At 48.6% G+C, this 14504-nt stretch overlaps 1 protein-coding gene across 2 annotated transcripts in view; it reads right to left on the bottom strand.

Annotated features, from left to right (window-relative positions):
- The window catches only part of LOC133342116 (palmitoyltransferase ZDHHC3-like), a 66437-nt gene extending 53303 nt beyond the window's left edge, over positions 1–13134 (bottom strand). For both annotated transcript variants that reach the window (XM_061551062.1, XM_061551061.1), the window contains exon 1: positions 12782–13134. In XM_061551062.1, coding sequence (XP_061407046.1) covers positions 12782–12909 — 128 coding nt within the window. In that variant the 5' untranslated portion in view covers positions 12910–13134. The remainder of the gene's footprint in view (positions 1–12781) is intronic.
- Between the last annotated feature and the right edge of the window lie 1370 nt (positions 13135–14504).

Genomic DNA, 14504 nt, shown 5'->3' with positions numbered 1-14504 from the left:
TCTTCTCTCACTCTCTGTGTCGTGGGAGTGTGTGGTGAAAAATTGTGCTGCACATAACCAGAATTCGCGCACCCGACCCACTTTGACCCTTGGTTCGAGGCATTCGCTCTCTCTGCGATTACATGCACATTTGCCGAGTCCGTGTGTCGATTTAATTCTGTCCCTCGTAATGTTGCCCTCTTTGTTTTTACTAGTGTGTTGGATTTCAACACCATTCCCGATACGTCATGGACATTCGTCTCCATTTTAGCACTCCGATCCACATAATTTTTGGTTTCCCTTGGATATTTTCCATTCAAAGGCTCATGCCTGCGCTCCTCAGGGCGTGTCCCTGCTGTCTGTTTTTGTACTGTCCGATCACGCTTCAATGCAACCCTGTCCTTGTATTCGATCCGCGCGTCATTTACGGGAGCACTGTCCACGTTTTTGCCCGCCCTGTCACTTGCAGCCTGCCTGTATTTCACATTGAGCGCCGGGTTTAACACCTCGGCGGGTGTGGCGCGTATGGGCTGCCCGCTCTCAATCACTGTGGATGGTTCATCACGTATTTGGACCGTATTCTGTGTTATTCCTCTATTCCCTCCTGGTATAGCCGGTGGAGGAATTGGTCGGAATTGTATCGATTGTGTTTGACCTCCCATCCTGCGATTCTCGTGAATGTTCGCATCCATACCTCCGCGGTATGTGTAACACCTTCCCGCTAGGTGGTTATCTTCCCATCTCTGTGCGTAATTTGAACCTTGCGTGTGTCGTGGGATGGGGTGTTGATATGGTTCTGTTCTGAACCTCCCCCTCCTACGATTCTCCTGCACCCTTGGCCCAGTGTTTTTCCCATTTGGGTGCCAAATTTTTCCTGGATTGTTACTTCGCCATCCCTGTGGGTAATCTTGACCTTGCGCATGTCGGGGCATGGGGTGTTGGTATGGTTCTATTCTGAACCTCCCCCTCCTGCGATTCTCCTGAATGTTCGGCTTTGTGCCGCTCTCATTCTCGTGCCAACCTCTCTCTGGGTTATTTTGCCATGTGTGCGTGCGTTTCTGCTGCTCTCTGCATGGTGGGACTGCTCGGTGATTTTTATTCCTCTCTGAGAGGCTGGGTTCCTCATCCCTCTCCCTGTGTTCTGGATCCGAATTATGATTCTTAGCTCTGTATAACCATGCCATGTACGCCTTGCTCTCTATGCGGCGTAAGGATGCGGTTTCTGGATTCAAAACCATTCTCACCCTTTCTGTAATCTCTGGGCTCAAGGATTCAAAAAACATTATTTTGAACATTTTATCCCCTTCGTGGTATTGATTCACATCGCCTGCGTAATACGCTCTTTTAAATTGGACGAGGTAGTCACGTGGATCTTGGTCCATGCCCTGGGTCATCGATTTTACAGCATAAAACCCCTCAGTGAGTGTCGAATATTCTCCAAACTTCCGAATCACTGCCAGGCTCAATTGTTTAAAATCATTTCTAACCTTGTGTGGTAGTGACTTTACCCATGGAATAGATTCTTTATGTAAGGTCCGTTTCAACAAACTCGCTTTTTCATCCCGTCTCCTCAGCCCTCTAATCATTGCCTCCTCTTCCACTGTCGCGATATGTGTGTGGATATCCATAGTCTTATTGTGGGGGTCAAAATCGGGAATTCTGACTAGAGCCTTGTCCATCAACTTAAGGGTTTTACTGGTGAACAGGTATTCCGAAAGTTGATTGCTGACAGCGTCATCATCAAACAAGTTATCATCAGGCAATCTGTCACTTTGGTCTGTGCTGTCTCTCTTGTGTTTAAGTGGTGTGCATTTTCTGTGTGCGCGCCCAGGGCCGTGTCGCTCGTGTTGCCATTTCCCTTCAGTTTTTGCCTCTGCCCTTAGTGTACCATGTCCTGGCGATTTTACTTTAACTTTTGTGCGATCAATCCCTGGACTCTGTCCACGTACCCAAGAGAGTGATTTGATGTTACTTCCATATTTATTTTGTGGCTCAACGTCTGTGAGTTTCGCTGGTGTCGCGAGCTTTGACTTCTCCTCCCTCTCGAGGGCGTCTGCTGCTTCAATTTGTTGTTCTATTTGTTCTTCTATTGTAAGGACTCTTCCCTCTTGGTTTGGATCTAGGGCCTTCGTGGTTTCGGGCGGCTCAATTGAAAGTTCCTTTTGCGTTACTATCGGTTGAGTTGCCTTGGCTTCATCCGAGGGTAATACGCTCTTGCCCTTGGGTTCTCCTTCATCAGTTTGCAGTTCGTCGGTTTGGCCTCCAGGGGGCGGTATATACTCCATGAGGGGACGGTCTTTCGGTGATACTGACTCTAAGTCGGCTTCCTTTCGGACTTCTCTCAGTCTGTTAGTCATTAGCTGAGTGATTCGAATTCCTGCGGGGAGCTTGTCTTCGTTCCTGATTGTCGTTGATAGGTCGTCGAGCTCTTGTGTTATCACTTGGATTCCCGTGGAGTCTCTCATAACGTCTTCATCTTCTGAGTCCCTTTGTTTCTCCGGCATTGACTGTGCCCAAATTTGTCGGGATTCAAGGTTCACAATGGGTTTCAGGCGATTCAGTAGTTCGATCCCAAAAATCAGTTCTTTACCTGGGTATTGTACGACATATAGGGGATGGTTCATGTTGATTTTGTTGAACGTCAACTTCGTCATAACTTTGCCCAAAGGTCGCATGTGGGTCCCTTCACATCCTGAGTAGGTAAGTTTACTTGGCATCATTTGTAGTGTTTCATTCTTCCTCTGGAGGGCAGTCTGGAGTTCGTCAAATAATTCTCTGGATATCATGGATATTTCTGCTCCAGTATCACAAAGGCCCTGGCTGGTCAGGGTGTCTTGCAGTATTACTTCCACGTGGACTCGTCCGACTGGTCCTACGGGAATCAATTCCCCCAGATGGTACCCTTTTCCCTCTGGTACCACTTCGGTGATTGCTTCGAGGCTTCTTGTCTTCTCTACGTTCACTTGGGCTACCTTTGCTCTGGGTGTGTCCTCCTCCTGTGTGGGTATAGTTGGTATTCTTCCCTTCGCTACTTGCATGGAAGTCTTCATACTCCCTAGGAGCTCTTTTTCCATCCTAATGTGGTGAGCATATCGATTCCTGTTAGCTAACGGTGGTCTATGCTCTATTGCTGGTGGAGGCGGCAGTAGGGGACGATATGGTGACTGGTTTGGTGGGTGTCGGCCTCCGCGGTGTAGGTATGGCCCGTCACTCTCTCCTCCTCCTCCATAATTCCAGCCTCCGCCCTCTTCTGCATTCCATGGTGGTGGCGGCTGTGGGTGCCATGTTCCTCTGGCCTCGTTCCTCCTCTCACGTGGAACGTTATTCAGCGTGTTGTGGACGGGTGTTGATTCTATTGGGTTAGGCGCCCTCTCCTGGGGGAATTCATGTTCACCCCGTGTGGCGCTAATATTATTCCTTGGATATTCGCTTCCCTCCAGATCGAGGCATTCTTTATCTCTGGTGACGATGTGGGTTTTGGCTATGCCAGTGGTTTTCCGTCCGTTCACCCAGGCCGTGTGGGCCTTGCTTTCAATCTGGCGTAGGGAGGCAGTCTCGGGGTCCAACATCATTCCTACTATTCTCACTATTTCAGGTCTCAATGATTGGAAGAACATCACTTTTAAGACTGTCTTATCTCCCTGGGCATTGTCCACGTCCCCTGCGTAATATGCTTTCTTAAGGCGCAGGAGATAATCTCGTGGGTCTTCGTCTACACGCTGGGTCATCAACTTTGCCGCGTTCAATCCCTCGGATAGTGTGGAGTATTCCCCAAATCTCTTAACTACTGCTCGGCTCAATTGTTTAAAGTCACTCTTCACCCTATTTGGCAGGGAGGCTACCCATGGTCTGGCGGGTTCATGTAGGCTCCTTGATAATAAACATGCCTTTTCTGCTGATTTACCCAGACCCCGGATCTTAGCCTCCTGTTCTACTGTAGTTATGTGAGTGTGGATATCCCTGTTTTTGTTATGTGGATCGAAATAGGGAATTCTCACGAGTGCTTTGTCCATTAGTTTTAGTGTCTTACTGTTAAAAGTGTGTTGTTCGTCATCAGTGGTGTCGGTTCCTGAGGAGTGCTCCCTTGAGCTACCCTTGTCTCCACTATCACTGTTGTCATGTGTCCCGTGTCTGTGTCGTGATCTCCCTCTGTCCGAGGATTCGTATCTGTCCCGTTGCTTGTGTCTCTTGTTTTCCTTATGTGGGTCTTGTGATTCGTGCTTGTGGGTTGGTGTGCGTGATCTCCTTGAGCGGTGTCTATGTGGTGAGTGTTTTTGTCCTCGACCTTCATGCTGCCTACTACGTGTGTGGTGCCTGCTAGGTGAGGTGTTGAATTTATGTTTGTCTCGTGCTTCATGGTTATCGGGATTCCTGTCTCTGGGATTTTTTGTGCGGGTGGTTTTGCGTGGGTGATTTTTACATGTCATGCGTCCCTCTGGTGAGCTCTCTCTGGTACCCATGTCGTGTTGGTCATTGTCAGAGGAGTCAGTGTTAGATGAGCCGTCACCATCACGGTGGCTCTGCTTAACATAACTTTTGTAGTGCCTTTTGCACCTGTTACGTGGGTCAACTTGGCTCGGTGATTTCTGCTTATCCCATGGCTCATGCTTGTGTGATGTGCGTCTCTCTGGTGAGCTCCTGTTATCCGTGTCGTTTTGGTCATTGTCAGAGAAGTCAGTGTCAGATGAGCCGTCACCATCACGATGGCTCTGCTTAACATCACTTTTGTAGTGCCTTTTGCACCTGTTACGTGGGTCAATTTGGCTCGGTGATTTCTGCTTATCCCATGGCTCCTGCTTGTGTGATGTGCGTCTCTCTGGTGAGCTCTTGTTACGTGTGTCGTGTTGGTCGTGTTTGTGCGAGGTGCGTTTCTCTGGTGAGCTGTCTCTGTCATCTGCATCATGTCGGTCATACTTGCGTAGCGTGCGTCTGCCTGGTGTTCTGTTTATGTCATGTTTCCCGTCTTGCACCAGCTCCGCCCTTTCCCGCTCTATCATTACAGTGTATCCTGATGACTTAGGGTTAATTATTTGTCTCTCTCTAACGTTGGGGTGGTCGGCCTCATGTTTTCCCGTTTGTATTATTATTTCCTCTTCTCTCTCCTCGATTTGCGAGGGTGTTACTTTATCAAAATTGCTTTGCATAGTAGCCACACTCATTGTGGGATCTGGCCCTGGGCTACGTCCCCGTGGCTCGGAGTGTGGTAAATTGTTACTCCCGTATGTGTCCTGTGTATCAACGTCTGGGTGTTTCACTGGTGCATTTAGTGCGGATTCTTTCTCTCTCACGAGGGCGTGCAGACGCTCTACCTGCACCATTAAGGACAGTTTCTCTTGTCTCTCCCTTTCAAATTTTTCCTCATTCCATAATCTTTCTCTGTCTGTCTGTGCGAGGAGATACGAGTCTACCCTCGCTATTTCTGCAATTTTTACGTCACGTTTGGCTTTGCCACATTTCATCACATCCTTAAGTAGTTTCCTTCTATGGGCCTTAACATCTTCTGTATGGCTCCCCTCCCATATATCTCTCTGCTCCGTCTGCTGGCTAGCAGTCCGTCCAGTACGTTTTAATACAAATTCCCGATATTGTTTTTCCATAGATTCCATCTCCTCCTCAGAGGTCCACTCTGTATCAGTGTTATGCGTTGGTGTGTCAAACTCAGAATGTTGTGGATCCTGTGCCATCTCTATTATGTAGTGTGGTTAATAGACTTAAGAGTGTATCTTAATTCTAACATCTCATGTGCGTCGTGAGTTACTCTAGAATTCCCTTTCAGAGCACATATAAACAATTGTATCACAGGATGCGTCAGTTTAACTCGAGCAAATAATCTCAGCCCAGCTGTCTTTTTTATACTCTGCTACTCTGGTACCTCCCTTCAGAGCGCGTTTTGTTTGTATACCCCCGTTTACAATCACAAGGCAACGTTAGTTCACAACACTTTGATTAACACATCAGTGATTCGTTCCTGAATTCATGCATAACTGTCTGCGAGAGATCCCGGAAGACGAGCCCCCATTATGTTGTATATGTTGGGTATGAAAATTTGTTATGTTGTATGCGTGCGTGGGTGAAATTATTATGTTGTATATGTGGGTTATGAATATTCAGTGAAATAATAATAATTAAATGAAATTTGGCCAAATGTGTAATTATCCGGAAATATGTTAATTTATATAATTACGCACATTTTAATTATGCCAATTCGAGAGGTAATCGGATTAATTATGCGAGTGGGTGTAATTATGATAATACAAGTCGTTATGATAACCAGACCCCGGTTCACCCCGTTATCGCTTTAACATTTACTGAGTATGTATTAGTGTGTTTATTAAGGTCACCAAGTTCAAATCTCAACGCAGAAGCAGATCTTATGCATAGATTTCAGGAAAGAATCACACAACCACTTCTGTATTGATCAATTTATTACTAATTCAACCTTAACTATGATATAGTATGCGAACTCTCAATCCCGGAACGTCAATACGGCATCAATACAGTATCATCAACGATTGTCTGATTTCACTTTGACAACTGCACATGGATCCCGCATAACGCGATGGTTGTTAGTGAGAGAGAGAGTCGTTAAAACATGCAAATACTATGCTAAGAAAACCTTAACGTTAATGAATGATTATACTCAATATTGTTCACGCAGTACCGCACTCCTTATTGATCATACGCAACCCTTATCACGTTGTTAACACCTTGGGTCACGGGACAGTTGAATATTCTGTAGAGGATGCGAGTACGTGCGGCGATTATGACTGAAGGATACTTGAAAGATTATACGGCGAAAAAAAAAAACACAATCAAAACAGTTACTATTCTTAAAGGCACCAATCTCAACAGATACATCGGCAGGTTATCTGACAGCAGAACGGCTCGGAGTAAGGGCCTGCGACGGTGCTCCTTTTCCGAAGATCGTTATCTTATACCAAGTTTACTAATTGGGGACCAGATCACCTGATAAGGATCCGGTGGGCCACCACTCCCCACGTGAGCGTGGCTCGGCGGAAGGAGGTGCCAAGAATCAGTTCGTATTGATGGATCTGTTGGGAATTTATGCGATTAAGAGTACAGCCCACTAAATATTAAAGATAAAAATTAAGAATACTCTTATACGACGGATGGCCACCACTCGGTCTCGTTGTGATGCCTTCCCAGCCACGGATGACTTATGGGTTCGAGTGTGTTTGAGTGGTAAGAGTTGTCTTGAATAGTCAGTGTTCGGAGTCGATTCTTTATGTCAAACAGACGCCTGGTGGTCGTGTGGTGAGGGGGCGGTGCGCGTCATACGTATCCATCGCTCCCCTGTCGGATGGCTGTTGATACGCTGTCGCAGTTCGGAACCCGGTCGGTAGGTGGCGCCCACAACTCGCTCGTAGCGTGCAGCGCTGGATCGTCGCCAAGTCGCGACGCTCACCACCGGCGGCAGCGGAGATCTCCGGCGGCAGCAGAGATTGACGAGCTGAAGATGAGTCGAGCCGACCCGCTGGTCGCAGCTCGCTCCTGAGTCGACCCTCCCGGTCGAGCTCGCTCCTGGGTCGACCCGCTGGTCGCCCTCGCTCCTGAGTCGACTCTCTGGTCGCACTCCTGAGTGGACCCGCTCTGGTCGCACTCGTTCCTGAGTCGACCCTCCCGGTCGAGCTTCTGAGTGGACCCTCCCGTCGCACTCCTGCTGAGTCGACCCTCCCGGTCGAGCTTCTGAGTGGACCCTCCCGTCGCACTCCTGCTGAGTCGACCCTCCCGGTCGAGCTTCTGAGTGGACCCTCCCGTCGCACTGGTTTCCAATGTTCAGGATCCGTTCCTTTATGCTGAAAAATCCCCCTGGATCCCGCCCACAAGGCGGGGCTTCCGATTTTTGCTGTGTCAGGATCTGTCCGTAGGCAGGTGTGTCCATGTGTGTGTCCGTATGTCCTTGTGTGCATCACTGACGGTATATTCCGTTGTCAACTCCCTCCATAAAACCCACGAGCAAACAACCAGATGTTACAAATTGTCTCGAAGTCGTCTCTCTGTCTGGGTGCAATTTATCTCCTGTCTGGCCTTCTTCATGAACCCAAAACACAGACGTTACAAATCGTCTCATAGGCGTCTTTGTTCGTGTTGCACAACCTGGAGGGGGGCAACACTCTCTCCGACCCGGCGCACAAAGAAATGGTTAAAAGTTTTAAGTTAACATTTGTCCCTTACTATTTCACAGTTATGATTCTGTATGTAACCTAAGGTCTGTCGTTTCCCATCGTGGTGCTTGACTCAAGTGTAGGTTTCCCCGAGCGTATACACACTCCTATCCCGCGCTGCGGGGATACAAAGACGGCCGGGATCTCCCTTTCTCTCCGACCCTGGGTTTAACATTGTTTTTTTTTTATTATGTATTTATATTTGACCTGGTGGTGATTCATCCCGTTATCCTGGCTTTTCCATAAGTTTAACTTTTGTCTTTCATGCATATACTTATTACTATTAATTTATTTCCGATATCTTAGGTTAAGGGGTAAGTTTCTTGATCCTAGGAATTCGTATTCCTTGGTGCCTGGATGGTTATATAAGCGGAATATAGTTTACGGTGAATAGCGTTAACATTGATGTTATGTGCGATATTATGTATTGTGATGTCTTTAACTTAACTTGTTTGTCAGGGCTTTACTGACACGAAGTTGCATTCCATAGCCTGCAGTCTTTGCCCCACCCTATCTCTGCTCGCCGTTGTTGTTGCCTGCCGTTAATTCAAGGCCTCATTAATTTCCGTCACCCCTGAGTAGGTGAGGGCGGTTGAACCTTGGAGTCAGTTCTGGTTTTTGTCTGCCTGCTTCTTCTTGTGTCCCCTGACCCCGGGAGTTATTATTCTACTTTATGGCCTGTCGAAGCCCCACTCGCTGTTGCTGGGCTGGTGTTGTTCCCGGCTTTTTGCTTACGTTTGCAGTTCGCCGTGCTCTTGATTTCCTTCCCTCTTCAACCTTATATTGACTATTCGCTCCTGTCTGGGTGCGATTCAATTTTGACTTAGGAAGGTTCTGATTGTCATATGCTTCGGGTCGAATTGTATAGAAAGTATTGAAGTATGGAAATAACATTTCATATTGACTTAATGATGGTGATGGTTCAGTAGGCGTAACTTGTGACCTGGTTTAATTGGAGTGGGTGTGAATATCAATAACTTTAGCCTACTCTGTTGTTAAATTCCGACTTTAACGTTACTTTAATAGCAATACAGAATAATTGAGCTTTTTGTCTTAACTAGGCGAATGCGAACTTCTGGTGACCCCCGCAGCCGTGTTGTTCAGCTGGGTCTTGTGCCTTGAGAGATATACAACCCTCTTTTAAATCACCTCTCCCCCTGTCCACCTTCTGCTCTGGGAGTGTTTATTCTTGATTCCAGGTCCAAGGCCCCCTCACATCCAGACGCGCAGGGTTGTTTACATCAGCTCCCCCCCTGTGCACGTGTTCTAACTAGCTCGGAATTCCTGAACACACAATCAGTGATGATTCCTGGCTTTCTGTGGTTGTGATTTAGACAAAGGCGCCTCTGTTTCTTCCATTGCCTTTGAGTCGACACTGCCCTATTATTTGCCTATGTGCTGAGGTCATAGAATTCGTTTTGACTTCAGTAATATTAACATTCAGTATTGGATTAGCAAATGGGCAATGGTTCATTGATGTAGCTCGCAGCCTGGTCTCCAATTTGAGCGAGCGCGAGGATCGATAATTTAGCCTACTCTGTTGTTGAATTTCGAATTTTGACGTTACTTTAAAACCATGCAGGATGATTGGGCTTTTGCCTTAACTATGTCTGGCTGACACTCCCACTGTCTCTGCCGCCTGCACGGGTGACATGTGCCCGTTCATCAGGCCTTATCTTCCCTTGAAGCAACGTTGTAAATTCTGCCATCCTAGCCCTCCTCCGGTTCATTACTTAACAACACCTGGTGTTTTGCAGTTTGCTGCGCTTGGTGTGTTTCACTCATTAAAAAAACAAGTAAAAAGATAATATATAAAAATCATCAAATATTATTAATCTCAATTATGGAAGAAGGGTTAGTATACAACAGCCTACAACAATGCAACTTCAACCCTGATGATGCTTTGCAAGGCGAAATGAGTTCACAAGATACCACGAACGTCTCGTGAAAGACCGGACGCAGGAGATCACTGGCTTTGATCTTCTGTGAAGTTTATGGCCACGACCATAAAACCGCATCCGCACACAAACCATGGCAGCAGCAGCAGATGTGGACGCTTGATGATGTTGCACGAATGGAAAAGTCAATTCTCTGGCAGTGTGCGGCGGCTGTGGTCACCCTGAACAGAACCACGGAACGTATAACAGACTCAATGGCCGGATTCACAAATACTGGATGAGGAGGCATCACCACAGCGGCACACCACTCCACTACTTGGGACGCAATCATCTGGCTCAACCACTTCAATGTAGTTGGTGCTCTTCAACAACATCAGCCATATGAAGAATAAAACTATGGTAATGTGATATAGTCTAATAATATACGATTAACCCTATAGGTAATTTGGCAATTAAAGCCAGAGCATCACTGTGTGGAAATTAAAGAGTTTGGATCATTTTATCTCTGCTTTAGCTTTACATTTCATTTTTCACAAGTAAACACTGGAACTGAAATAACCAAGGTGAATAGCGATGGCATCGTGCATGGGTGGTGGGCAATCAAGTGTAGGCATTTAAGCCACAAAGAGGGCCCTCCAACAATGTAACAGTCCCCGAGGCCCCCACCAAACATGAACTGTCGCTGCTCATAGTCTTAGGTTTTTTCGGTAAAGTCACGTACGTAAAAAATTAAAATTAATAAAAGTGAAATAAAAAATTTAATAAAAATCACGACGTTTCAGAGGCAACACAAGCTTCCGTCTTCAGGTGGAACCGTCACAGCACGATTGCTGCATCAAGTGAGAGAAATTCCAAGAAAACAGTCCTTTTATATATACTGGTTGAGGGTGGGAGGAGCCAAGGCAGGCGCCTGGGGCATGCGGTGGCTGGGCATGCGGTGGCTGGGCATGCGGTGGCTGGGCATGGGGTGGCTGGGCATGCGGTGGCTGGGCAAGCGGTGGCTGGGCATGCGGTGGCCGGGCAAGCGGTGGCTGGGCATGCGGTGGCTGGGCATGCGGTGGCTGGGCATGCGGTGGCTGGGCATGCGGTGGATGGGCATGCGGTGGCCGGGCATGCGGTGGCCGGGCATGCGGTGGCCGGGCATGCGGTGGCCGGGCATGCGGTGGATGGGCATGCGGTGGCCGGGCATGCGGTGGCCGGGCATGCGGTGGCCGGGCATGCGGTGGCCGGGCATGCGGTGGCCGGGCATGCGGTGGCCGGGCATGCGGTGGCCGGGCATGCGGTGGCCGGGCATGCGGTGGCCGGGCATGCGGTGGCCGGGCATGCGGTGGCCGGGCATGCGGTGGCTGGGCATGCGGTGGCTGGGCATGCGGGCTACACGATCCAGCCAACGCAGCCTCGCCTGCCGGAGGAGTCCACCAATGGAACTGTGTCCAGACCGTTTTAGGGATCTGTGAGTGGCTCACACAATCCGGGCTGGTTAATCCCAGGCTGGATCGTGGACAGACATAGCCTGAATGTTTAAAACCGGCGCAGAATGGCAAGCCAAGACGGAGGCGCACGAACGCGTACACACAGACACGCAGAGACAGCTAGAGCAGGCGATGCCCCAACTTTGGCACGTCTACTAGGAAGACGGATCACGGTAAACATGCAACTAAAGTTGTCCCAGAGTTCGCATGCTTACTGCGCCTGTTGCATCGCACATCCGTGACACAGGCGATGGATTTCGGAGGGTTCTGTCCAGCGGTGGATTGCCCATGGCACATTGAAGATGACGAAGTTCCCACGGCACACGCGGACTGGCGCAGCAGAGTGTAGAATACGGGGTAGGTCGTGTTGGGGGTGGGTGTCAGCCAAGGCCGTAATTATAATATATATTGGGGGGGACACACATCCCCTCCCCAATATTCAAATATGCTCAAAATGCCCCCCCCCCGCCCCCAATATATTGCTATCAAAAATATTTTAAAATAATCATTGCTACGCTATGTAAATAAAAACAACAATTTGCTAAACCTCGGCCACAATATCTGGACTTGTCTTCATCTAACAATGCATAGATGTGTTTATATTATTGTGGTTATGGTTGTACTTTATTAATCCCTAATCTCTGCCATTACATACAATGAAACAAGAAAAGGTAAAAAAAGAACAAACAGAGCAATGTAAATACAATACACTATTAGACATTATTGTAAAAAAATAATAAAAAGTCTATCCCATGTGTTAGTGAATTTTTTTATATTTTAGGCAGGAAATTAGTTTTAAAATTTAGATTTTTTTTTTCTGGGGGGGGGGGGGGACCCCAGACCCCCTGGAAGATTTGGTCCCCCCCAATGTTGACTCCATGGCTACGGCCTTGGTGTCAGCCAGTCGTGTGGTTCGCCACCTCTGTCAACCCTCTTGTTGCGACAACTCCAGCTGTCAAGCGCAAGTTTACATCACGACACACCAGGCAGGCAGCCTCCCATCCAAGTACGGAGAGCCAGCCTCGACGCCTGCTTAGCTTCCCCGAGATACACGGCCAATATCCGGGCGCGTTCCAACTCAATTGATCTCATCGTTAATTTAGTTACGTGATGAACACAAGCAAGTATTTTCCGGAGCTCAGCCCCCGACCGGTGAGCTCCGGGCCAAATGCCACACAGTGACCACGGACACACTCCTGGGGGGGGTGGGGTGGGGGGGTCAGTCGACCTGTCACCCGTCACCTACCTGCCAGAGTAGCCAGGCAGTATCACGGCTGCGAGACACGCGTACTCGGCATATCCCACGCACGCGTATGTGAGCAGCACGCAGAAGATCCCGCACGGGTCTGGGCAGCGCGACAGAGTGACGGCCATGCCGGGTTCACTGCCGAGGGCACCATCACGATCTGTCGCTTTGCCTCATGATGGGACGGGCTCACGACGTTGGTGACCGCTGGTGGTCGTGGTAGATGCCGTGGTGCTGGTGGTTGATGGTGGTGCGGAGTGGGGAGACACGGATTAACGCGTCACGGCAGCCAACCTCTTCCTCGATATCCTCCTCCCACCGCTACCGGCATCATCAGCAGCAGCAGCAGGATATCGCTACATCCGCAGCGCTGACGCCACTGCGCGCCCAACCGCGCTGCGAAATCCAAAGCGGCGCTCCGCTGCCACTGTTGACGGGTGGCCAACGTCCGGTTGGATTTCGTAACGCGCTTAAGGCCCCCCGGCACCTCCCGATGAAGACCGCCAGATGGCGCGTTCGTCCTTTGCTCAAGACGAGGGACATTGACCCCCCCCCCGTCAGCCGGGGCACTAATTGATGTAATAATAATAATCCTTCGCTCTCACCGCGTCTGTTCTGTCCGTTCTGTTTGCTTGCTCCCTTTCGCGTTCGTCTGACATGCGGATAAGTAAGCCGTGCCCTGGCGATGGTGAGGTCATCATCCAGCAGCGGAGAGACCGTGGCTCACGGTGATTGTGACGTCATTCAGCTGTGTGGGCAAAGTCTGTATCGAGCAGTGGGTAGACCACAGACCATGATGATGATGGCGGTGACGTAGACTATGGCTACTGATGAAGTCTTCATCCAGTTGTGGATAGACCATGGCTGATGACGATGACGAGGTCTTTCTACATCCGGCGTAGTGGGTCGATCTCGGCTGGTAACGATGATGAGAAGGGTATTCATCCAGCAGTTGATAGACCACGGCCCGCGTAGAAGGTGGTACGGGTTTCATCCAGCAGTGCATAGACCATGGTTAACGATTGTGATACGCAGGGATTTCGTCGCGCTGAGCTCTCACAAAGACGGGTTTTTCACGAAAGTGCATTCCTCAAAATCTCTGAATTATTTCACCATGAGCATACCACACAACTTTAGCTCCCGGGTGACAAACTCCGTCCCTACCACTCTATAGGGTTGCACATATAGAACTCCTATTGTGATATGGGGGACACGTGTCGCGAATCCTATTATCAGCGGGAGTTATTTGCGATTTTTACTCCTCTTAAACGCAAGGTTTAAACAACTATCACGGATGATAGGAAGAGTTAGAGCATACTTTAAGAGAAGTTCTCCTGCAGTGTATTAGCTAGCAACAAAATACATTCACAGCATTCAGGAACTATACATATTAATTTCCGGACTCAATTTGTATCGCCGTTTACGAAAAACAGGACCCTGCGGGGTGGGCTGGTAGGAATAATACTTAGTACCGGTACAGATATATCGACCGGGTATAGAGGAGTTAAAGAAAAAATTACTGTATTCTAGTGTAACGTTAATTAAAAGTGTTTGTTTTGACAAGAAACGCTGTGAGATTTAAAGACTCGTAGTCTTTCATTTCCAACACCACCCTCAACACCACCCCTCCCACGGACGGACGGACGGACACATTAATCTATTGGTGGTCTGGTCCACTTCGTTCCTACCAGTATAACCTCCCACATCTACCAAGACATAGAAC

Source organism: Lethenteron reissneri, chromosome 13, assembly GCF_015708825.2.
Source record: "Lethenteron reissneri isolate LAM-NWPU_2019-01 chromosome 13, ASM1570882v1, whole genome shotgun sequence".
NCBI lineage: Eukaryota > Metazoa > Chordata > Hyperoartia > Petromyzontiformes > Petromyzontidae > Lethenteron > Lethenteron reissneri.
This window is presented reverse-complemented; position numbering and strand designations above follow the sequence as displayed.